Raw genomic sequence first — 25,605 nt, 5'->3', positions numbered from 1 at the left:
CTTCTAGACCAATGCAGTGTTAGTTACTGGGCCGTTACTAGGATGCAGGTTGTGAGGAAGGGATTTGGCATTAGCCATCAACTAGTCTTTATTTCAGTCCACTCACTGTCCCACTTCCAGAGGTACTTGGTGCCTTTGGAGGACTCTGCAATGCAAACTGGAAGCGTCTGGCCAGCTTCTCAGATACACCAAGTCCATTGCCATATGGCCATCTGCTTTCCAGCCTACAACAGTTCTGTTATTTTTTCCCTCTCCTGCTCCCCCTGTCCTTGTTTGCTTGTGATTTAAGAAAAAAAAAATCATCCCTTTACTAAAATTATAATGGGGTTCAAAGGAGGAGAAAAATTGGATGTATGTGTTTAATGTACCATTTTTACCTAAGGTCCCTTCTATGCTTAGATTTGTGTTTAGACTCTGTATTCAGTTCCATGATCTATGTTTCATAACACTCATACCACTATGATCTAATTATTTTGTAATGCGCTCTGAAATTTTGAAAGGTAAATATCCCCTTGTTATTATTCCTTTTTAATATTTTTCCCAGCTAATCTCCCATATGTAGTTTTCCAGTTGAACTTTGGAACTATATTGTTAGATTTTAACAGTTTTTTTTTTAGAATGGAGATTGTGTTAAATTTATAGATTAATTTGGAAGAGAATCAGCTTGCAGCCCAGGATAGTGTTGTTGTGTCTCCAGTTCCTGAGGTTGTCTTATGCTTTTTGGGAGAGTTTTGACTATACTGTATTACTCTTTGTGTCATCTTTCTACATTCCATATTTTTGTTTATACCTAGATATTTTGTGGGGTTTATTCTTATAGTCGATAAGCCTCTTTTCCCATTCTGTTTCCTAGCTGATGTCTGTTACGTACAAGAAAGGTATTGATGCTTGCATACTGATTATATGGAGCATGAGAATTAACTATTTCTTGTAGGTTTGGTATAACTCTTCTGTAAAACCTTCTGAGCTTGTCTTTGACTGCTTTTTTTTTTTCCATTTTTTTCTAAGGTTTATTCAAGTTTTCTACTTGAGCCAACAATTAGAATGTATGTTCTCTATTTAGTCTAGGCTTACTAGAACTGTGTTTTTAATTTCTGGTGTTTAGGGTTTGAGGGCCTTCCTTCTTGTTTTCTTTGATTTTGCTGTATGATAGCAGCTGTGGGCATGATTTTTGAGTTTCCCTTTCGTCCTAATGTAAGTGAAATTTGGAACTTGTGCTTGAACAGCACACATTTCTCTGGTTGTTGAGCTTAAACATTAGGCTGTTTTAGTAATTCAGATCTACAGTAATTCAGGGCTTCCCTGGTGGGTTAGTGGTAAAGAATCTGCTTGCAATACAGGAGACAAGAGATGTGAGTTTGACTCCTGGGTTGGGAAGATCCCCTAGAGGAGGGCATGGCAACCCACTTCAGTATTCTTGTCAGGAAAATCCCGTGGATAGCCTGGCGGGCTGCAGTCGATGGGGTCACAAAGAGCCAGATGTGACTGAGCAAGCACGGTAATTCAAGTCCTGCCTAATGTCTCAGCTGATTCATCTGGTGTTTTCTGGAGTAACTGTATTAACATGCACATAGAACTGTGGCTTGCCTGTTTCTCCTGTATCAGGTTGAAGCTCTGTTAGGTGAATGAAATTTCATATCTTTTGTATCTTTTCAATGAACTGTTGATCAGTTTGTCCCTTTAATGTCAGATTATATTTTATCTCATAAATATCATTATGCCTGGTTCTGTTTTGTGGGCAATTACATGGTAACTCTCTCTCCGCCCCATTTGTTTTCACTTCTCCTGGGTAATCTTGTTTCAGTTACACCTTGTCTAAGTAATTTACAGCAGGGTCTTGGGCCAGCTCACGCTCCTTTGCCTCACTTTTGCTCTTGCTGCCCGTTCCCCCATCCCAAGCCTGGGCTTCCTGGCCCTGCTGTGCCTGCTCCTCCTTCTGCCCAACTCCCAGAGGCACCCCCCACCCCCCGCACTGCTGGGTCTGTGCTTCCTCCCATTGTGTCTCTATGGTGGCCCCTGCCCCTCACAGCCCCGCTGTGTGGTACCTGGGTACCTGTGTGTATCTGTGGGGTACCAAGGCATACAAGACACTTGGCCCCTGTCTTCCGAGGGGACCTCCTTCAAGGGGAGTGGACAGGTAATGCCCAGGCAAATTCATAAATGAGATTCAGACTGCAAACAGTGGTACATTCCATGAAGGAGCAAAACAGGATGCTGTCACGGAGACCCTGGGGGAAGAGAGAGCCTATTTTAATTTAGGATGAAACAAGGCAAGTCCCCCTGAGGAGGGGACATTTCAGCTGACACCTGGAGGATGAGAGGGAGTGGGTCCAGTGAGGAATGAGGGGAAGATCATTTCCTGGAGAATGGGCAGTGGCTTCTCAAGGCTCTGTGCTCCCCCCTCCCTTTGTAGGTGTGTCCTTGGGGGAGGCAGATGGGGACCATGCCCAGTGCAGGAGGCAGAGGCCTGTGAGCTCTGTTCCCTGTGGACCTTTTGGGGGGCTCCTGCTGGATCTGATAGGAAGGCTAAATCTAGGCAGGAGCAGCAGCAGCAGAAAGGGCATCCCAGGAGAGATGAGTGTAGTGAAGGCCTGGGCATAGGGTTTGCACAGGGACAGCCAACATCCAGGTCCCTGGAGCCCACACCTGCTGCATGGCACTCCCACGGCGTTTATAGACCCAGGTCCCTGGGATTGCTCTTCTCTGCACTAAACACGCTCGCTTGTTTCTCCCAATTTCGGTTTCCCCACACCATCTCTTGCTGTTGGTGAGATACACAGGCCACTCCGGGGCTCATCAACAACTTTGGGTGCTGTGACTTGAGCCAGGTCCCGGCCTCTCCTCTGTGGTGCGACTTGTCTGCATCGGTTTATCTTCCTGAGGCTCCTTGATGCTAAAATGAGACAGTAATGAGGATGGTGAGGAGCCTCCTACTTGCTGAAGATTGGGTGGCTGGATCATAGTGGAGGCTTATCACTCTGAAGGGCTGTGCACACGCCCCAGTGTACCAGGCTGCAGGGGCAGTGGGAGCCGGGCGGGGTCCTGTGATCCAGGCCCTGTGGATGAGCTTGGCTTCTGTGACCCGCTTGTTCCCTGGAGGGCAGGCGCTTCAGGGTTTCCTGGATGCAATTTTGCGTCCCCTTCTTCCGTCCTGTCCACAGACTGCTATTGATTCTTTGAGGGATTTTGTCTGCCCTCCTGTAGAGATGCTCAAATGAGGAAAGCTCTTGGAGGCTTCCTGTTGTATCATCCTTTGCCCGAGACATGAGCTCACCAGAAGGGTGCGCCCAGCACAGGGAATGCCAGAAACTAAAAGCCCGTGGTTGCCCATTGAAAAGACAGGGTCCTGCCACAGACACCTCCACTCAGGGGCACCTCAGCCTACTGGGGTCCAGTCTGCTCCCATCTGCTGTGGATCAGCCCCCTAGAGGGACTGCTGACTTCTCCCCGTGTGGGAGGCGGTGCGCAGAGGTGGCTGTGTCAGGAGCCGGGACAGATTGTCCTCCGTCCTTGGCAGGAGATGGGCAGTGTGGACTGCTCAGTGTCCAGGCCTGGCCGGAAATGAGGGGTCATGCACAGGGCTGGGTAAGCTCTGGGTCACTGAGGCTTGGCCACTTACGAGCATGCAGGAGCTGCTGGGGGAGGCTGGAGGGGGACCGATAGGAGCTGGGGCCCATAGACTGGACAGGCAGCCCTGGGCAGGCAGACAGGCCCTGAGCCTGGGCATGGTTGCAAGTAACCAAGAACAGCCCACTGAGGACCTGAGCAGGACTCTCAACCCGAGGGGCAGGCCTGCTAGTACCCGGCACCAGGGCATGGCTGGGATCTCCACGTGGCCTAGCCTGTAGGTTTGCGCCCACTGTAAGGAAACTGGGAGATACCCAAGAATGAGAAAGTGGAGCATCAGCCTGGCTGCTGGATCCCATCCGCGCTCACGTGGCCCTGGGTTTGGGGGCCCTGGGTCTGGGGGCGGCTCCCTGTGCCCTGCTAGGGCTGAGCAGGGCTGGGGCTCCCAGGGACTGACTGCAGGGCAGGGCTGCCGCCTTTGAATTGCTTGGGGGACCCTGTTTGCTTTCCCTTCATCTGTCCTTTCCTTTGGATTCAAGCACATCTCTACAGGGGCTGGGTCTTAGGGGTGGTTCTAGGACGTAATATCCAAGTCACCCTCCAACATTATCATGATTGAGATAATAATGATAAGAACAATTATGCCTCTGGTGAAATTAATGTTTCTAGTGCATTGTTAGGAAAGATTGCTGTCTTTATGGACCTGTAACATACGGTTTAGTTAAAACAGAGTTTGCTTAACAGAAGCAACTGTAAGGTGTACCCCAGCCAGCATGTCCTGATGGTAGGTAGCCCCAAGCCCTCCTTAGAGAACGTCAGGCAAAGTCCCTGAACAGTGGCTTCATGGTTCAGGGTCTGGGGCCCACGCTGAGGCCTGCAGAGAGGACAGCGGGCCAGGAGGGCTGGGGACCCAGACCTCTGTGCCGTGTCCCAGGCATGGCCGTTACTCCACAGCACAGTGTGAGCCCCCCTCCCCTCTACAGTGGCTCCGTTTCCTCATTTCTTAGACAAGCTGGCTATTCTAGATTTTTAACATGAAATCTCAAAATTTGAAATACTGTTGACCAAATGTGGTATTTAAAAAAACGCACAGCGCTAACAGGCAACCCCGTGGTCTGGTTTTGCCCAGGGACCACCTGTCAGTGAACCCTGGCTTGACAGGGACAGAGGGTATCCTCCAGCCTCTTCCCCAGGAAGAGTTCTTTTTTTATGAAAATTATCATCTTTCTGCTTCCCAAGGTGGTTCTGAAGGTGAACTGTCCCTGCTTGTTGAAAATGCAAAGAAATAAATGTGTAAAAATAGAGCAGCCATTCCTCACCCCCCCGCCCCGTCAGATTTAAGTAGCCGACGTCTCCCCTGGGAGCAGCAAGGATGGCCCTGAATCATCTCCAGACAGCCCAGCAGAAGGACTAGCTCTGCACGGGTGCCGGCCCTGGAGCGGCCCTTGGCAGTGCCTGCTGTGTGCATGTGTGTGGAGTGTGCGTGTGTGCGTGTGTGTGTGCATTTGTGTGGACTGTGTATGTGTGCGTGTATATGCAGTGTGTGTGTGCCTGTACATATGAGGGGACGCGGGGGACTACAGGGCTGTGGTGGGGACACAAGGGCCCCGTGAAGTACAGGAATGCCGTAGACCCTCAGCCCAGCCCCGCCTTATTCCTCTTCTCTGTGAAGCCCTTCCCCTTCCACTGCTCCTTCGCCTCCTCTTCTTGGTCTGTCTGCGACCGGGTGGCAGGTTTGTGCCCCAAAGCTAACAGACAGCAGGTGTAAAGAAGAGAGTTTCTGCCTGGCTGGGGGGGCTGTCAGTCCTCCTGTCTGTAAAGTGGAGTCCGTAATGCCCATTAAAGAGGCCTTTTGTCAGCACTGGGTAAGGACACATAAGCAGAGGGCCCGCTGGTGGAGCAGGACCTTGGTGACAGGCTGCCTTGCTGTGCCTCCAGAGGAGACAGTAGACAAGAGCCTAGAGGACGAGTGAGAATTGTTCTGGAAGACTCTTTGGCGATGTCATGATAACCTGATGTCCTAGGCCCTTCCCAGGGCAAGAGTTTCTGAGACACACCTGCTTCTCCCCTCACCAGGAATGCCGAGGAGCAGGGGGACCCTGGGGTCAGGGGCCCAGAGCAGACGCAGAGATCCATGCAGGGGTGTGAGGGGCTTCCAGAGACGTTGGCACTGGTTCTTACTGGGCGGTGTGGTCTGTGGCTGCCAGCAATGCTGAAGGTCAGCCCAGCCAACTCAGCTGCAACCCTGAGAGGTGGGGGCAGCGTCTCTGGTCCATGGGGGGCTCCAGGCCCAGTGGGGAAGTAGAAGGAATGGAGACGTGCTGCAGCTCTGCAGAAGGTGCAGTGACACCCTGGGGTCCTGGCCTGATGGGACGCGGCCCCCAGCCCCTCAGCACGGCCCCAGGCCTGGGACGGGCTGCCCTGCCCTGAGCCACGTGTTAGGGCTCAGCCTGTGGGGGCTGGAGTGAGCCCTGGCCAGCAGACTGCGGAGGAGCTGCCATGTGAGGGCTCATCCTGGGCTCTGCATGACCATCAGGCAGCCTCTCGTGTCCTCAGCACCTGGCACCAGGGGCAGGCACAGGTCTGGGCAGGGGAAAGGTACCCACGGGCTGGTCCCAGCCCAGGAGGGAGTGGGCGGACCGGGCTGAGAGAGGAGGGACTTTGCTTCAGCCAGGGACTGAGCCAAAAGCCCCAAAGGGGAGCTGTCTGGGAAGACTCTGTGAAACGTGTGCCACCTGGGCTGGGCCTCAATTTCCCTGGTTATAAATGGGCTGGTAACACTTGGGGGACCAGCCCTTTGGCACTGGGCAAGTATGTGAATGGGTGAAAAGAGCTGGCTCTGTCCACCCAGGCTCCCTCCTCTCTGTTCATCACTGGGTGCCAGGCCCAGCCTCTGGGATGGCTGAGCTGTGGGTTTCTATGCTACCGGGTCTGAGCTGACTTGCCCTTCACAACTGCGCTATCTGAACCTTAGTTTGCTCTTCTGTGAAATGGGGACAGAATTGCCCTGGGTTACAGTGCTCTGATGATGGCAGGCTGATGGCCACACTGGCATCTTGCAGGGGCTGAGTTGCATCTGAGTGGGTTTTTTTCTGGCTGCAGTGGCCTTGTTGAGCCTGGACTGCTGCTACAGGCTGTGTCCTCTCTCTCCTTCCAGGGGTCTCCCCAGACAGCCTGGACAGCCTCAGCCGTGCTCTGGGTGTTCTGGAAGAGCGAGTCAACAGCTCCAGGAGGAGGGTGCGCAGGCACGCTGCCGATGATGACTACAACATCGAGGTCCTGCTGGGCGTGGACGACTCTGTGGTCCAGTTCCACGGGAAGGAGCATGTGCAGAAGTACCTGCTCACCCTCATGAACATCGTGAGTGGGGGTGCGGTGGCAGGGGAGGGCTCTGAGGTGGGGGTGGGAGGCTGGGGGCGTAGGTGGGCCAGGGCATCTCTGCTTGCCACAGTTTCCTGGTGGAGCTGGGCATGAGTGAAATGGTCACAGGGAGGCTCTGGGTCTACAGGTAAGAAGAGGTGACCCTCCTGTCGACCTTGTTTAGCCTGACTTTTCTTATCTGCAAATGGGGGGGATTCGGACTTGGCAAAGCCATTTATATGCTAAGGCCATTTTCTAGACACTCATCATTTGTGTACTAGGGTTCTTAATTTTTCATAATACCCACATTGTGTAGGCTATGTGTTTTCCTATAAATCAACTGATTTTTTAAAAGCTAAAAATTATTTACAAAGGCAGCCTCACTTTATTGTAAACTGAAAGTCCCTCGGTCCTGTCCGACTCTTTGCAATGCCATGGACTATACAGTCCATGGAATTCTTCAGGCCAGAATACTGGAGTGGGTAGCTGTTCCCTTCTCCAGGGAATCTTCCCAGCCCAGGGATCCAGCCTAGAGATCAAACCCAGGTCTCCCACATCGCAGGCAGATTCTTTATCAGCTGAGCCACCAGGGAAGCCAAAGAATACTGGAAAGGGTAGCCTATCCCTTCTCCAGCAGATCTTCCTGACCCAGGAGTCACTGGGGTCTCCTGCACTGCAGGTGGATTCTTTACCAGCTGAGCTACCAAGGAAGCCCAGTTTATTGTAAAGGGAATCTAAAACTAAAATGCAAGGTGATAAGGGGATGACAGAGGATGAAATGGTTGGATGGCATCACCAACTCATTGGACCTGAATTTGAGAAAACTCGGGGAGATGGTAAAGGTCAGGGAAGCCACAGTCCATGGGGTCGCAAAGAGTCGGACACGACTGAGTGACTGAACAACAGTTTCAGCCCCAGCTGGACAGCTCTGCTTTCTGCTCTGCAGAAAGGAGATTAGCGTGTGTCAGACAGGAGGACAGAGAATAACACCCATCCGAGGTTTCTCCTTGAGGTAGTGAGAAGAACAAAAGACTGAAGAGAGTATTGGTGTCTCCCTGTGAGGCCGGGCTCCTTAACTGAGCGACTGTGTGCCACCCGGGCCCCTGTGGCATCACCGCTCACCTGCCTCACCGCTCTCCTGACAGGTCACGCCGTCCCGCCTCCCCGCATGCTGGCCCTCCCACCCCAGAAGGTGCAGAATTCTGACCTTGCAGAGAGTGCAGCCCTGCCTGCCCTGAGTGGCGAGAGGTCCTGCCCCTCACCGGCTGGCGCCTCCACTGAGCCCTGCTGGGAGGATAGGAGGGGGCCTGTGTCTGTGGGAGGAGTGGGTTTGCAGGGGGCTGGAGGCAACCAGGGAAGCCCCGGGGATGGGGAGTCCTAAAGCAGCAGGGCTGTGTGCCCCAGCCTCTCCGCTCTGCTCTGCTCTGCTTCCTGGGCCACAGTGAGCCACTGGGGACTCAGGTGGCCCGTGGGTAAGACCCTGCTCCCAGAGCCCTGGTGAAGAGATAGGTCAGGAGCAAGAGGGAAGATATGAGTGAGCTGGTCACAGGGACCAGGAGGCCCCTGCCTGCCTGCCTGCCTCTCTTCCTCTCCACCTGCCTTAAGTAAGTCACTGACTCTGGAAGCAGCCACCTCATCTGCAAAGTGGGCTGACATCTGTTACATTTGCAGATATTATTTTACTTTGGAGAGTGTTGTCACACTTAATCTTACTTACTTTTGAAAATTACCTTTAATATAATAATAATAATACCATGATGGCTACAAATATGGAGCTCTTTTTTAAAAAAAAAACTTTATCGAATTTGTTACAATATTGCTTTTCTTGTTTATGTTCTGGATTTTTGGCTGAGAGGCATGTGGGATCTTAGTTCTCCCACCAGGGATTGAACCTGCCCACCCCCTTGCATTGGAAAGGAGAGTTTTAATTATTTGACTGCCAGGAAAGCCCCAAATATCAAGATCTTAATATGTGATGCTGTGTGGCAGGCTTGTACTAGTCACTTATCATGCATATCTTTGGAAATCTTCACACTAACTCTATAAAATCAGTAGAATGTAAAATCTTGTCTGCTTTCAAAATATATGTTTTTCCTCAAGCATTATACTGCTCTCCAACTCAGTGGCCAAAAGGACTGGTGTGGACTTAGAGTCCTGAATCCTAGTAAAGGAAAACTACTCGTTTCCCCTACTCACAGCCAACACTCGTGACACTAATGACCAGAATTAGCACAGACCCCAGAAGGTAAGAGTGCAGTCTCACGAGACAGCCCCTCTTTAAACGCTCATCTCAAGCCCCAGAAGTTTATGTCAGCTGTACTTCTGACCAAGCAACCACTAGCTCCTCAGGTTCAATAATTTGTGGGAATAGTTCCCAACTCAGGGAACCACTTAGTTACTATCGCCGGTTATTATAAAGCACATAGCTGAGGAAAGCTGAGGAACAGCCAGATGGAGGGATGTATGGGAGAGGCACATGGAGCTTCCGTGTCCCCTCTGGAAGCACTTCCCTGCCAGCACCTTGATGTGTTCACCAACCGAGAAGCACGCCAAACTCCACTGTTGAGAATTTAATGGAGATTTTGTCTTGTAGGCGTGATTGGTGGGACTCACTGGCCATGGATGGTGGTGGTAGTTTAGCTGCTAACTCATGTCTGACTCTTGAGATCCCATGGACTGTAGCCCGCCAGAATTCTCTGCCCATGGGATTTCCCAGGCAAGAATACTGGAATGGGTTGCTGTTTTCTTCTTCAGGGCATCTTTTCTTCCCAACCCAGAGATCAAACCTGGGTCTCCTGCATTGCAGGAAGATTCTTTACTGACTGAGCCACAGGGAAGCCCATGGGTGACTGGACTAAGTCTCCAGCTCTTCCCTTTTCCCTGAAGGTCGGGGATGGGGCTGAAAGTTCCAACTCTAATCATACCGCTGGTTCCTCTGGCTACCAGCCCGAACCCTGAACAATCTAAGGGCCCACCAAGAACATCTTCATTAACATGAGCTCAGGTAGGGTTGAAAGGGGCTCATTATAAATAGCATAAGGTGCGCCTGCCACCTCTATCATTCAGGAAATTACAAGGATTTCAGAAGGTTTGTGCCAGGAATGAGGGGCAGAGTCCAGATACATGTTTCTTATTATTTGTATCTGGATTACTCTTGGCCCTTCCACTACCAGCTATGTCTCGGAGAATGGGCTTCAATCTTCTAAGCCTTGGTTTTCTCATCTTTAAAATGGGCAGTCATTTTTTGCTGTCCTGCATACAGGGTCATCATTGCCATCTTCCTAAATTCCATATATATGTGTTAGTATACTGTATTGGTGTTTTTCTTTCTGGCTCACTTCACTCTGTATAATCGGCTCCAGTTTCATCCATCTCATCAGAACTGATTCAAATGTATTCTTTTTAATGGCTGAGTAATACTCCATTGTGTATATGTACCACAGCTTTCTTATCCGTTCATCTACTGATGGACATCTAGGTTGTTTCCATGTCCTGGCTATTATAAACAGTGCTGCAATGAACATTGGGGTACATGACACAGATGTGTATAGCGGACTTTTGGACTCAGAGGGAGAGGGAGAGGGTGTGATGATTTGAGAGAATGGCATTGAAACATGTATAATAACATGTAAGAATCGAAATGCCAGTCTATGTCTGATGCAGGATATGACACGCTTGGGGCTGACGCGCGGGGATGACCCAGAGAGATGTTGTGGGGAGGGGGGTGGGAGGGGGGTTCATGTTTGGGAACGCATGTACACCTGTGGTGGATTCATGTCAATCTATGCCAAAACCAATACAGAATTGTAAAGTAAAAATTAAAAATAAATAAATAAATTAAAAATAAAAAAAAAATAAAAACAAAAAACAAACAAAAAAAATAAATAAAATGGGCAGTCATTTTTATCTTGAATTGTCAATGAGGATTAAATTAAATAAATGAAGATGAACCAGCTTTTCCGTCTCTAACTAAATGTGGTTTTTATTGTGATGGTGACAATATTTATTAATAGTTTAGCGATAGCAGGTTTAGAATTATTCTTAACAACTCTGACAAGGATCCTGCAGTTGGAGTGTCTTCCTGAGGTTTGTGGACCAACTCTGCCTTTTGCCTGGGGTGGAAGCCCCCTCTGCCGCACACACCTTGTGCCCATGAAGTGCTGGGAGAAAGTCTGGAACTTTGTCTTGGTTTCACCAGTTAACTTCAGTTTATTCATTCACACCCCCATGATCCAACTGAACCTCAATTTGGGGTAAAGGGATGGTTTGGTTAGTTTCCTGAAAAGCATGAGAAGTATAAAAATTCTGCTGTTGAGACAAATTTTATTATAACAGAAAAGGGATTATAGGAGATGAATCGGAGGAGCCGGGAAAGAGTAACTGGGCCGTGCCTTGTTTCCCTGCTTGCATTCAGCAGGTGGTGCCTGTCCCAGGCTCGGGGGCTGGTCCTGCAGAGGCAGAGGGCCTGGCGGACTCTCCTGGGCTCAGGGAGACACGGCAGCGGGAGGTGTCTGAGCCTGCATGCTGAGCTCCCACTGTAAGGGTGCAGGGTGTTCGCGGGAGATGAGGCACCCTGCTTGGGGCCTGTGTTGCACTAAGTATACTCACCTTATTGTGCAGCCAGGCGTCACTACCACCCATCTCCAGAACTCTCTTCATCTTGCAGAACTGCCCCTCTGTACCTGTTAAGCAATAACTCCCCTGTGCCTCCTCTCTCCAGTCCTTGGGAGGCACCATTCCACTTCCTGCCTGCTGTGCCCTGCCTCTGAACTTGACCAGTAGCGCGTGGGCAGCCGTGGGAGTCGGGGCCTTTAGACCCTGCAGGTGCTGGCCCACCAGGATCTGCAGCCAGAGCCCCATGGGCTCCACAAGGCCTGGCCAGGGTAGGTCTCCCTCTTCCTGTAGGTGCACAGGTCATCAGGAGGCTCCCCAGCGCTTGGAGCCAGAGTGGTGCTGTGGAAGACAGGAGGCTGGCCCAGAGTGAAAACGGCCAGGACCAGGGCAGAAGTGTTCCCAGCTCCCCAGGCTTGGGGCTGGCCCTGGGCGGACAGCCTGTTCCCTGAGGAAGGTCGTAGAGGCTCTGGGAGGAGGGTCTGGCGGGGGTCTGGTGGCAAGAACCTGGGAACTGTGAGCTCCGAGGAGCAACAAGGCCAATGGGGCTGGGTGTCAGTGTGGCTCAGCCCCGGCAGCGCTAAGCCACCTTGGGGTCCCTCATCACTCAGTGACTCTGCTTGCAGGGCTCCCTCTGGGGCCTCTTTGTGGCAGAGCCTGGGCTGGGACATGGGTCCTGCTGTCATGCAGACATTCCAGGTTCATCAAGTATTCACGTGCTCCCCTCCCTTCCAGTTCCCAGCCTCCCTTGCACCTCACTTGGGGTTGTGGGGCTAGTTTTATCTGACAGCCCGTGTGGAAACGACAGAGATTGCCTCTTGGCTAAGGCAGCTGAGAGCTGCCGTGTCCCTTCCCTCTCTCTCTTTCTGCCACAGGGAGCTTGGAAACCACACATCCCAGTAGCTGCAGCTACAGAATGGGGCTACATAAAGCTTTGATGTGTGCAGGAGAACGCATCCCAGCTTTTACCCTATTAAGCTACTGAGATGTGGTAGACTCTCTGTTAACCACAGCACAGCCTCTTCTGTCATAATCCACACAGCTCCTGTCTCCATACAGCATGATCAACCAGTGTTTATTAGGCGTCAGCTCTATGTCAGAAATGAAATAGGGCCAGTGTGGGAAGCAAGGGGCCCAGGTAAGAGGGGGAACTGGAGCCAAGGAAGGGTCAGTAGAGAGACTTGAATGTGACTATAAGGGCAGTAGGAAATTGTGCAAGGTGTCACTTCCTTCCAAATTAATGGGCAAGACATTTTATGCCCTTTTTTTTTGTAGGAAAATGGGAATGAATCCATTCCACTTTAAATCTCAGAATCTCTGGAGTGTGAGGAGGGTTGGAAATACTTGCTGAGCGCTTCAAGAGAGCCACCTGGATTTAGAAAGGGTCTCATTGTGTTCAGAACCCTTACCACCAACCCATTCAAGCACTTCTTGTGAGTTCTAGTTTCCTTCTTTTCCTCCTCAAATCTAGAAGAGTAACATTGTTTGTTTATTAAAATATGCTATTTAACATGTCTGATATACTATTTATGATGGAAAATTAGAATATATTCCTATAAGTTGTGAGTGTTTTCTCCTACCAATTATTGCCTAGTACCTCATTTTATTGGTACCTCATTTTATTATATTAAAAAGCAGAGATGTTACTTTGCCAACAAAGGTCTGTCTAGTCAAAGCTATGGTTTTTCCAGCAGTCATGTATGGATGTGAGAGTTGAACCATAAAGAAAGCTGAGCACCGAGGAATTGATGCTTATGAGCTGTGGTGTTGGAGAAGACTCTTGAGAGACCCTTGGACTGCAACGAGATCCAACCAGTCCATCCTAAAGGAAATCAGTCCTGAATATTCATTGGAAAGACTGATGCTGAAGCTGAAGCTCCAATACTTTGGCCACCTGATATGAAGAACTGACTCACTGGAAAATACCCTGATGCTGGGAAAGATTGAGGGCAGGAGGAGAAGGGGATGACAGAGGATGAGACGGTTGAATGGCATCACCGACTTGATGGACATGAGTTTGAGCAAGCTCCAGGAGTTGGTGATGGACAGGGAAGCCTATTGTGGTGCAGTCATGGGGTCTCAAAAGTCAGCCACCACTGAGTGACTGAACCGAACCGAACCTCATTCTAGTGATGGCATAACATTGCTCTTTGTGAATATAGCATATTTTTTTACGATCGCTCAGTTATATTACTCATGTAGCAGGATTTATTTCCCTTTTAGATATCAGTTCAGCCGCTAATAGTAATGAATATTATAGCTGAATCTATTGCTTATCCTTCACTGTTTCCTTAAACTAAGTTCCTAAATTTACTATCCCTGGTCGGCAGGTGTGTGCATTTTACAGCTTTCTATGTCAGAATGTTCTGTTATGCTTTCAGCTATTCATGTTCCATTCAACAAACGCCCATCTCTTCACCTGCTCACACCACCAGATCTTTTTTAGCTGTGGCAATTTGATAGCTACAACAAGGGTATACTTTTGCTGTAAGCTGTAGACTGAAGCGAGTTAGCAGCAGCAGCGGCAGTAGATATTTGGTGGCAATGAGGTTCCATTTAAAATATATACACGTATGTTTTAAAACCGCCATCACCTTATATTTGTATCACTGGTCTCTTCGTTTTCTTTATTCGACCAGGATTTTAGTTTCTTTTGTGTTAATTTGAAGAACTGTTAAGATAGGTTAACTTTTTGTCTGATGTATGTGTGGGAAATAGTTCCCCCAGTTTTGTTTTTGACTTTATTTTGGTTGGGGGTGGCTTGTCAATGGCTTACATTTTTGTTTGAAGTCATGTCCTGAGATCTTTCCCTCCCTGCTTTTTACCCTTGGGGACTGTCTTTGGCATTTCATGCCCTCCCCAGAAGTTAGACTTCTGGAGTTTCGTTCTGGTTGCCCTCAACAGTGACTCCCATGGCCTGTTGTCAGCAGCATCACTTCCCAGATCCTGGCTCTCACTGACCACCGAACTGTTCTTGCTGTACATTCAGCTGTGGCAGCCCCACACCCAGAATGTCGACTGGGTACAAAACTTCTTGGGCCAAGTGCATATTGAAAATATGGTTCTTTTATTCAAAGAGTAGAAAAAGGTGTCATAAAAGGTACATATATTAATAGTAAAGCCTTTTCCTTTCTCTCACAGTCTCTCAGCTTGTTAAGATTTTTAAATTTTCTGTTTATCGTCACTCTAAGTGAAAAAATAATTAGGATTTTTGATTATAATCATGAACTTTGCCATGCCTGGGCACCCCTCTGTGCTGGGAAACATCCTGTTTGACCCTTCTTCCTTGGAAATGTGCTCCCTGCTCTGTCTGGTGTTCCCAGGCTGGGAGGCCATCAGCCCTCTTGAACGTGCCTGCAGCTGACTCTGGTGTTGGGGGGATTACGCTGCCAGCCCCTGAGCTAGGCTCTCCTTGCAAACTCAGTGCTGTGGGCGTGTGAGCCGGGCATCCCAAGGAGCCACATGGGGACACAACACCCCATGTTCACAGCACCTCCAGTTAGCTTGTCAGGCACGGAGAGCAGCTACTCTCTAGGCTCAGCTGTAGGGGAGGCTGGGGAGGAATGCGTTCGGAAAAGACTGAAGACCATTATCAGAGCAGTGTGTTTATATATGCTGTGTGCTGTGCTTAGTCGCTCAGTCCTGTCCGACTCTTTGTGACCCCAAGGACTGCAGCCTGTCAGGCTCCTCTGTCCTCGGGGATTCTCCAGGCCAGAATACTGGAGTAAGTTGCCATGCCCTCCTCTAGGGAATCTTCCCAGCCCAGGGATCGAACCCAGGTCTCCCAGATTGCAGGTGGATTGCTTACCAATTGAGCCACCAGAGAAGCCCAAGAATACTGACGTGGTAGCCTATCCCTTCTCCAGGGGGGCTTCCAGACTCAGGAATCGAACTGGGGTCTCTTGCCCTGCAGGCGATGTTTACATATATGCTTCCCTATTGGTTCAGATGATAGAGAACCAGCCTGCAATGTGGGACCTTGGTTCGATCTCTGGGTTGAGAAGATCCCCTAGAGCAGGGAATAGCAACCCACTCTAGTATTCTTGCCTGGAAAATCCCATGGACTGAGGAGCTTGGCAGGCTACAATCCTTAAGGTTGCAGAGTTGGACATGATTGAGTGATGAACATACATACACACATGTTTACATATGCACTTTTAAAAGTAAAGCCTATTTGTGCCAAGACTTCAAAAAATATAAAATCTTGGGTTCAAGATCAGTGCTTCCTATGTGACTTATTTCATTTTTTCAAGCTTACTCCTCCTTGACGAAGCAAAGGCCTTGTTGGTTGCCTGGGCTCTCAGGCTCCATAGTGACCTAGCGCTGCCTGACCGAGCCGCTGGTCCAGTTGGCCTCCTTGCAGCAGTGAGGTGGCCAGTCATCCTCTCAGGAGGCCTGTGTCATGAGGCCAGGACACAGGTGTGAGGAGTCTTTCCGTAAAGTGCCACTTGTTTTGAATGGCAAGGTTTTTTAAAACATCACCTTTGTATGAAATTTACATGAAAGTAAACCATTTATATGAAAGTAAACCATTCATACCTGAATCAAATCCCTTACAATTATACAGTGGAAGAGACAAATAGATTCAAGGGATTAGGTCTGACAAACAGAGTGCCTGAAGAACTATGGATGGAGGTTGGTGACATTGTAGAGGAGGCAGGGATCAAGACCATCCACCAAGAAAGAGAAATGCAAAAAGCCAAAATGGTTGTCTGAGGAGGCCTTACACATAGCTGAGAAAAGAAGAAAAGCTAAAGGCAAAGGAGAAAAGGAAAGATTCCCATCTAATGCAGAGTTCCAAAGAATAGCAAGGAGAGATAAGAAAGCCTTCCTCAGTGATCAATGAAAAGAAACAGGAAAACAATATAATGGGAAAAACTAGACATCTCTTCAAGAAAATGAGAAGTACCAAGGGAACATTTCATGCAAAGATGGGCTCGATAAAGGACAGAAATGGTATGGACCTAACAGAAGCGAAGATATTGAGATGAGGTGGCCAGAATACACAAAAGAACTGTACAAAAAAGAGCTTCATGAACCAGAAAACCACAGTGGTGTGATCACTCACCTAGAGCCAGATACCCTGGAGTCTGAAGTCAAGTGTGCCTTAGGAAGCATCACTATGAACAAAGGTAGTAGAGGTGATGGAATTCCAGTTGAGCTATTTCTAATCCTAGAAGATGGTGCCATTTAAGTGCTGCACTCAATATATCAGCAAATTTGGAAACCTCAGCAGTGGCCACAGGACTGGAAAAGGTCAGTTTTCATTCCAATCCCAAAGAAAGGCAATTCCAAAGAATGTTCAAACTATTGCACAATTGCACTCATGTCACACACTAGCAAAGTAATGCTCAAAATTCTCCAAGCCAGGCTTCAACAGTATGTGAACTGTGAACTTCCAGATGTTCAAGCTGGATTTACAGAAGGCAGAGGAGCCAGAGATCAAATTGCCAACATCCATTGGATCATCAAAAAAGCAAGAGAATTCCAGAAAAACATCCCCTTCTGCTTTATTGACTATGCCAAAGCCTTTGACTGTATGCATCACAACAAACTGAGGAAAATTCTGAAAGAGATGGGAATACCAGACCACCTAACCTGCCTCCTGAGAAATCTGTATGCAGGTCAAGAAGCAGCAGTTAGAAAGAGACATGGAACGACAGACTGGTTCCAAATCAGGAAAGGAGTACGTCAAGGCTGTACATTGTCACCCTGCTTATTTAACTTACATGCAAAATACATCATGAGAAATGTCAGACTGGATGAAGCACAAGCTGGTATCCAGATTACAGAGGGAAATATCAATAACCTCAGATACACAGATGACACCACACTTATGGCAGAAAGTGGAGGACTAAAGAGCCTCTTGATAAAAGTGAAAGAGGAGAATGAAAAAGTTGTCTTAAAACTCAGCATTCAAAAAACAAATATCATGGCATCTGGTCCCATCACTCATGGCAAATAGATGGGGAAATAATGGAAACAGTGAGACATTTTAGTTTCTTGGGCTCCACAATCACTACAGATGGTGACTGCAGCCATGAAATTAAAAGATGCTCACTTCTTGGAAGAAAAGCTATGACCAGCCTAGACAGCATATTAAAAAGCAGAGACGTTACTTTGCCAACAAAGCTCCATCTAGTGAAAGCTATGGTTCTTCCAGCAGTCATGTATGGATGTGAGAGTTGGACTATAAAGAAAGCTGAGCTCTGAAGAACTGATGCTTTAGAACTGTGGTGTTGAAGAAGACTCTTGAGAGTCCCTTGGGCTGCAAGGTGATCAAATCAGTCAATCCTAAAGGAAATCAGCCTGAATATTCTTTGGAAAGACTGATGCTGAAACTGAAAGCTCCAATACTTTGGCCACTCAATGCGAAAACTGACTCATTGGAAAAGACTCTGATGCTGGGAAAGATTGAAGTGGGGAGGAAAAGGGGACGACAGAGGATGAGATGGCTGGATGGCATCACCGACTTGATGAACGTGAGTTTGAGTAAACTCTGGGAGTTGGTGACGGACAGGGAAGCCTGGTGTGCTGCGATTCATAGGATCACAAAGAGTCAGACACGACTGAATGACTGAACTGAACTGAACTGAGCTGACAGAGGATGAGATGGTTGGATGGCATCACCAACTCGATGGACATGAGTTTGGGCAAACTCTAGGAGATCGTCAAGGACACGGAAACCTGGCGTGCTGTGGTCCATGGATTGCAAGGATTCGGACATGACTGAGCAACAGAAAAACAACACCTTGAGCTGAACCCCAGCACTTTAGAGTTTCATTTGCCTCCCACTGTGTCAATGCACGTGAATGCATGTGTTAGGGAGGCACCGGGGATAGAATGAGGACCAGCTTTGGAGTCAGAAACAGTTGCATCCTAATCTTGGCTTTTACCTACCTGGCAAAGGTCCTGCCTTGCCCTAAACTTGGTTTCTTCGTCTTTACACCTCCCACACGCCCTGATCAATAAAGACTGGAAGGAAAGGCACTCCTGAGGTACCCCCAGGAGACGAGCTCCCTCTCTCCCCTCCAGGCCTCTAAGACCCTGCAGCTAGAGCAACCTTTCCTGAAGGCCATTGCAGGGACCTTACACTTGAGCTGAGCTCCCCCCTCTGCCTGCTCAGACCCCAGCCCACCCCCACCCCGACTTTGCCAGCTGATTGGATCCAGGAAGTCACTTTGGGGATTCTGTTTAAAGCAACTGAGCGAACACTTTGAAACAACAGAGCAGGAGGAGCAAGATTTCTGGGCAGACATAGCTGCCCCTCCTAGCTAGGCTAATTTCTCATGTTCTGGAAGAATTCCTGCTCCCCGACCCCTACCCCAAGCGTGTCTTCCATCAAGGGCAGACATACTCTTTAGGCTTGTGGAGAACAGGGGGGACCCAAAGGAGCTTCTGAGCTGTCAGAGTAGAGACTGTACCCTTTGACCCTTCCTAGCATGAGATGTTCTTAAACAATTTTTGTTGAATGATTTCTCCCTGTGCCAGGATTCAAATATTTTTCCTCTTTTCTAATTTAGTCCAGAAGTTGGCCTGGGCTCACCAAAGCCTTGCCAGGATTTGCAAACAATCAGAGGCCCATGGGCCCCATTTCTCACCAACTTCCAAGAATGTTGGGGCCACGTGGTGATGGTAGGGAAGGCCGAGACAGGACAGGCGTGTTTTCTGTGGGTCTCAGGGATGATCCCGTGAACTGGCTGCAGAGCTGCACACCCACCAGGGGAAAGGCGCAGGCCCCAGTCCCTTTCACGTGTCTCTGGCTCTGGTTCCTGGGAAGAGAAACACACATCTGAAACTGGGCACGAAAGCTTGGTTCCCTGAAGCTGAAGGGAAGCGAGCAGGACTCCCGGGACAAAGAGGAAATGCTGAGTTTGGGCCTGGCTGTAGTGAGGGATGTGAGGATGGGTAGAACAGGCTCCCACTGCCACATGGCAGCTCCCCAGGGCTCGGGCTCTGCTCCTGGTGTAGCCACAGCCGGGCCTCCCAGCACTGTTCCTGTGCCTCATGTTTATCTGGTCTGAGAGCACAGCCTCATGAGCTGCCAGGAGGTATGACTGCCAGCAAATACAGCACTTAGAAGGGGCAGCACCTCAGATGCTGGTGGGAGCCAGGCAGAAGGCCTAATCTGGGTGTCCAGGCTGTGGACAATAGGGCGTGGTGGGGACTGAGGCAACAAGAGAGACTACAGCCCTGGAGATCCTCTCCTAGGTCCCATTCACGTGTCATTTTGGAATGAACAGGTGCACCATTGTGAGCCCCTCCCCCGCCTCCATGTCCCCCGAGAAGCTGGAAATCCACATTTACAGGAAATCTAATTCCTTTTTAATGTTGGCAACAAGTTGACATTAAGACCTCACACTGCACTAGTGAGTCGGAACATGACTGGCTGCTCAGCAGGTAGGTTGTTCCTTCAGGCCTAGAAGAAAGGAGGCGACTGCCTGCCCTGCTGTATGCTGGGATGGGGGATAATTAGTACTACCTCCCAGGGCTGTTGGGAGCATAACTTGAGTTAAATACCGGAAAAGCGCTTAACAGCATGCTGGGCACACGGAGAGCATGCCTTGAGTGTAAGCTGTCCCCAATCTTGTATTTAATTGTGGGGCGCTCTCAGAAGCCTGGTCTAAATTGGGCCCCATGCTGGGCACTGGGAGCTTCCCAGGTGCGTGGATGCTTGCTAAGCCGAGTTTGCGACCCTATGGACTGTAACCCACCAGGCTCTTGTGTCCATGGGATTCTCCTCCAGAGGATCTACCCCACCTGGGCATCAAACCTGTGTCTCCTGTGGCTCTTGCAGATTCTTTCCTGCTGAGCCGCCTGGCCCCTGAGGCAGCGTTAACCTGCAAGGGAGCTTGGTGTGGGCTGGTGGTGTTGTGGGTGATAGAACAGCAGGTGTAAAGGCTCAATGGCATCACCACATCACAACCCGAGGCTGGGGCCAATCAGAGTGTAGGGTGCTGGGGAGAGGCAGGAATGAGGTTGGCAAAGCCTTCTGTGCCAGGTAAGGGGCCTGGGATCCTAACATACTATCAGTGGAGTCATGAGGTTGGTTTGGGTTCTAAAGAGATAGAAACATCTCTCTTAGGGAGTCCAGGGCTCATGCCTTCTGTCGATACCATTCCAGACACCTCTCCCTGTGGCCTAAGGGGCTGAGTTTTCAAACACGTGTAAGGAAGTACTTACACGATGTCTCTCTACGTTGCCCCAGTGCCCCGTGAGGCTCCCTTTCCTGGATAAGGTCACTGAGGTTCAGAGAGGCTGGGTGGCATGGCTGGGGCATGGCAGATGGGATTCACATACCTGTGTGCCCGGATACCAGTCCTCTTCCCGCGGCCCATGGCCCTGACTGTCTTTTCCATCTGTGACTCTCCTGGCGTTTTCCCTGGGCTTGTGTCTTCCTCCTCCCTCTAGGGTGTGTTCACCCCCTCACCCACTGACATATTGACTTCACCATATCTACAGAGCACCTACTCTGAGCACAGTTCTAGGTGCTAGAAGCATCATGTTAGCCGGCCTGAGGTCCTGCTGCAAGAAGTCACGTTCCCGTTGGGGAGACAATAGACCACCTCCCTCCTCCCAGGGATGACAGTGCAGGCAGAGAACATTTTGATGGGGGGAGCCGAGACCTGTCCTTCCCTCTGCCTCTTCTGTCCTGAAGTGTGAGGCTCTCTCCTGCCCCCAGGACTCCCCTGCACCTTCCTCCCAGCTCCTGGAGGCCTCCTGACAGGTGAGGAGGGAAGCCCCAGAGCAGCCTGTCCTTGGCCTCCCCTGGCGAGCTGGTGGTTGTCAAAGTAGGAATGCGAGTCGCCGTGGATGAGGAAGGCTGGGCAGTGTCACTCCTTGGTGACAGCTCTGGGAAGCAGCAGAGCTTGTCGCCCGCAAACTCCAGTAAGGAGGTGACAGCCGAGCCAGAAGAGCAGAGGGTGCCGCTTTCCACCCCCCCCCCCCAACCGGCTGTCCCTCCCACCCGGGCTCCTCCTTGTCTGCCCCCTGTGCTGCGGGAGTTGTAGCTGAGCAGACCCCCTCTGCTGCCTGAGGGGTCCCTTGGTGGCATGTCTCAGGAGGGCTGGGTGCGCCAAGTTTAATGTCCGATTCAGAGGGTCTGCTTACCTGGGTCTGTTCAGCAGCTGGTGAAGGGTCAGGCACACAGTAGGGGTTGAGGAAATGTCTCGTAAATGAATGAATCAATGAGTAAATCAGTTCTCATAGGATGACCGAGGTCCCACAGACTCCCATGGAACACAGGCTCTGTTTGTCCATGGAAGAGAAACCCTAGTAGCATAAATGTTCTTGTCCCGCCCTCCTTGATGCTCAAGGTTGTTTGTCTCCAGCAGAGATGCTTTGAGTCGCCAGGGTGAGGGATACGCAGCTTTAACGTCAGCACTTTCACCCAGAACTCTCCAAAGCCTTTGCCCGTCCTGCTCGGGCTCATGTGGGTGAGTTTCTCAGTCTCTCTGAGCCTCTGTTCCACAACAGGTAAACGGGGGCAGCAATGCTCACTTGCAGGCTGTGGGAGGTGGAAGGTGGTGATGTGAGGAGGTGCCTGGCGCAGGTCTGGGAAGGCCAGAGCTGACCAGCAAGGTGCAGCCATCGTTTCTTCGTCTATGATGCCTGTCAAAGCAGCCCCGCTCTTGTCCTTGAGAAGCTTGGCTCTCCTGGGGACACACTGGCTTTGCTTAATGCAACAGGAAGGACAGGGGCCTCGGCAGGCTCGAGACACAGCCAGCGCCCTCTGCCTGGCTGGGGAGGTCACCATTGAGGTGAGTCTGGAACTGGTTTTGACCACAAATTGGCAAAGTGGACAAGTTCGGGAGCGTGCTTTCCTGTGCAGACCTTCGGCGTGTCCCGGGAGGCACGGAGTGGGGCAGGGATGGGGTTGTGGTACAGGAGACCTAGGAGGGACAGAGCTGGCCAGAACGGCCGAGCTTGGATTGATCCTGAAGCTTTGGGAGCCAGCCGGGTCCTAGACGCTGAGGACGCGGCAGCTGAAGGTGCAGAGGAGCCCCCAGTTCTCAGTGGCACAGACGGGCCCAGTGGAGGGAGGTGGCAGTTAACAATGTAACGACCAGTTGAAGGTGCTGGAGGCCACGGTGGTGGGGCAGAGGGGCCGGCCCCGAGGAGAGCAGCACCCGAGGGAGCTTAGCCCATTCTGTGGGGATGTCCGCAGCCACAGCAGAGTGCGTGGGGGGCAGCCGGGTGCAGGGGTGGAGCACCCGGGCCTGGCAGTGAGACGGGCCGGTGGGCTCCAGTGGGCCCGCTCTGACCCTGCAGTGCTCTGGGGCAGCTCTTCGCGTGTCTGAGAGCTCAGCCCCTCTGCCTTTGGCTCTGGGCTCCCTGCATCCCAGGGGATGTTCACCCATCTTCCCGGCTACCCATTTGTTCCCTGGTTCCACACTTCTGGGTCCCTGCTCCCAGCCTGGCCCAGGCAGTCAGCACAGTGCTCTGCCTGGGGACAGAGGCTGGCAAGGGAGCGCTGCTACCCAAACAGGTTCCCGCGGCGCCAGGCGCCGTGGGCTGCATGGACAGAGCGGCTTCCCACTGCGTTCGGGGAAGCTCCTTACGTTCCGGATGTTAGGAATCATGCTGAGGGATTTCACTTTAGAGGAGGATATGTTCGCAGCAGACAGCTCTGTAATACTACAGGAAGCAGTGCTCTGAGACTTCTGAATTTTGCTGGGAGATGGGAATTCCTGACAAGCCCCGGCTGTGCCTAAGGCGCAGGTGACTGTGAACGGCCAGGGTGTCCCCAGTCTCTTCTGGGTCAGGGCCTGCTGGGAGGACCGCTTCCTTCTTCCTCATCATGTGGGGGGCCCTGAGGCCCTGGTGGCAGTGGGGAGGCAGGCCTGATGCAGTAAGGAAGTAAGTAAGAGCTGGTCACTGTTGCATCTGACTCTGTGCGACCCATGGACTGTGGCCTGCCAGGCTCCTCTGTCCATGGGATTCTCCAGGCAAGAATCCTGGAGTGGGCTGCCGTGCCCTCCTCCAGGGGGTCTTCCTGACCCAGGGATTGGTCCTGGCTGTCCTCCTTGTGTGGGGGACCCTGAGGCCCTAGTGGCAGTGGGGAGGCGGGCCTGAGTGCCTGCCCTGTGTGTCCTCAGACCCGGGCCCGGGCTCCTGACCTGGACTGCTCAGGTGTGCCAATCCCACCCGGTCCAGGCCTGGCGCTGTGATGACTCATCCACTCTGCAGCCTCTCCCAGCCCACAGCCACCACCTCCCACCCAGCCGGCCAGACAGGAGCTTCTGGAGCTCACACACACCTCTCCGGGCTGGGGCAGGTGTTGAGGCCACTTTACTCACAGGGTCCCCTCCCATTTCTCACCTCCTGCTAGAGCCACCTGGGGAGGGGACCCTGCTCTTGCAATGTAGTCTCATCCTAGGGTCCCAGTGGGCAGCAGGGCCCACAGCTCTCGGGATCTATGTTTGACCCTAGAGGTGTGTGAGAAGCAGGAGCAGGGGTGGGGGGCATAGCCTAGGTCTGCCTTCCTGCCTGTCCTCAGCCGCCTCCACTAACCTTCGCCAACCAGGGCACTTGCTGCTTCCCTGTTCGCCTCCTTGGGAGCCTCTCAGGTGCTGTGGCTCCCCTCCCCATGAGGGCATTTTCCCTCTTTCTATCCTGGGGTCAAAGAGCGGTAGGGAATTAGAAGAATATGAATCACAGGAAGAATGAAAAATCACTGTTTTCACACGCCCTGCCAGGGCCCGGCTGCTGACATTGGCGGGGGGCGGGGGAGGGGGTTGGTGGTCCTGCTCATGGTCTCTGAGACTGGGGGGGCTGGTGGGGGTGTCACATGGTGTCACCACCAGGGCCTCCCCGAAGGGCTTCCTCTGGAGGAGACTCCATGCCAGGCCCCAGGGCTCGGGTCAGGGAGGGCTGGGGAGCTCAGGGGACACAAGGAGGCTGCTGACACCCCAGGGCTCTTCAGGGCCAAGGCTGCTGTCAGAAGGAATCAAGGTCCCTGTCTTCCCCCGCTCCTTCCTGTCAGCGCCCTCCCCACGGACCTCAGGAAAATCCTTCTGTGTCCCGCGGCCTCGGCAGAGCTGTGCTTCCCTGGTCTGCAGCCTTATCCCCCTGTTTGATGAGCCCTCTGGTGGTGAGTGGGAGGGCTGGGCCTCCAGTGTTGGTGTGGCTGTTGGTTGCCCTGTGGTGGGGCTGGCGGGGAGAACCCCAGGACTGGGTCACACGCAGGTGCCTGCTGAGGCCCAGCATGGGCTTTGGAAAACAGCCTGGCTGCACACTGTGGTCCAAGCAAGCCCTCCCTGGCGGCCCTGAGGAGAGCTCCGGTGGGGCCAGAGAAAGAACTCGGGTATTTGACCTGTCATTTGATGAGAGCTCTACTGAGTTCCTGAGTCTGTGCTGTGTGCCTGGGATTTTGCTGGATGCTTTAAATATAGTGTTGAGTTCAGTTCATGGTAACAGCCTGAGAGGTTAGAACTGGTATTGCCTCCATTTCACAGATAAGGAAACTGAGGCTCAAACGGGCAAAATATCAAGCCCAAGTTACAGGGCAAGATGGCAGTCGAGCCCACCCTGGAACCCGTGCAACCTGATGAAGTGACTGGAATGAGCAGCTTCTTGGAAGTAATCAGCACCAACATGGGCAGTGGTTTAAGGCAGCTTCGTTTCTTTGTTTGCACAGCAACCATTTGTTGAGGTTCCCTCTAGATTCCGGGCATTGAACTACTTGCCTGGGAGTGGAGGAACCTGTCTCCACCCTGGAGACCTGCAGAGATGTCCCCAGGCCCAGCAGAGTGTGGCCTGGTGCAGACTTGGGGACTGGATTGTTTCACAGTCATGGGAGGAGTCACAGTGGGGGGGCCTTGCGGGGCTGAAGAAGGGACTCTACCTGCCTCCCATTTTTGTGCACAATACGATCTTAGCAATTCCTGTCCTGCTCATTTGCATTTCATGACAGTTTGATATTTTGAGCAGAGGCTGGAGTCGTGTTTGTTCTTGCTTTGCCTGCGAAGCATTTGCTGAGAAGCGAGTGGTAAAGAAGATCTGCAAAGGGAATGTTCATTCTCATAGTGAGACTGGGCTTTTGCAGCCCCATTTGTGTGTTATAAG

General features: G+C 51.3%; 1 protein-coding gene across 1 annotated transcript in view; it reads left to right on the top strand.

Moving 5' to 3' along the window:
• ADAMTS2 (ADAM metallopeptidase with thrombospondin type 1 motif 2) overlaps nucleotides 1-25,605 on the top strand; it is a 253,928-nt gene that overhangs the window by 141,160 nt on the left and 87,163 nt on the right. The window contains exon 4 of the mRNA XM_040241374.1: nucleotides 6,725-6,927. Within this exon, the coding sequence (XP_040097308.1) occupies nucleotides 6,725-6,927 (203 nt within the window). The remainder of the gene's footprint in view (nucleotides 1-6,724; nucleotides 6,928-25,605) is intronic.

The sequence above is a fragment of the Oryx dammah genome, unplaced genomic scaffold (genome assembly GCF_014754425.2).
Source record: "Oryx dammah isolate SB20612 unplaced genomic scaffold, SCBI_Odam_1.1 HiC_scaffold_5, whole genome shotgun sequence".
Classification (NCBI taxonomy): Eukaryota; Metazoa; Chordata; class Mammalia; order Artiodactyla; family Bovidae; genus Oryx; species Oryx dammah.
Note: the sequence above shows the minus strand (reverse complement) of the source record. Positions and strands in the feature narration are given on the sequence as shown.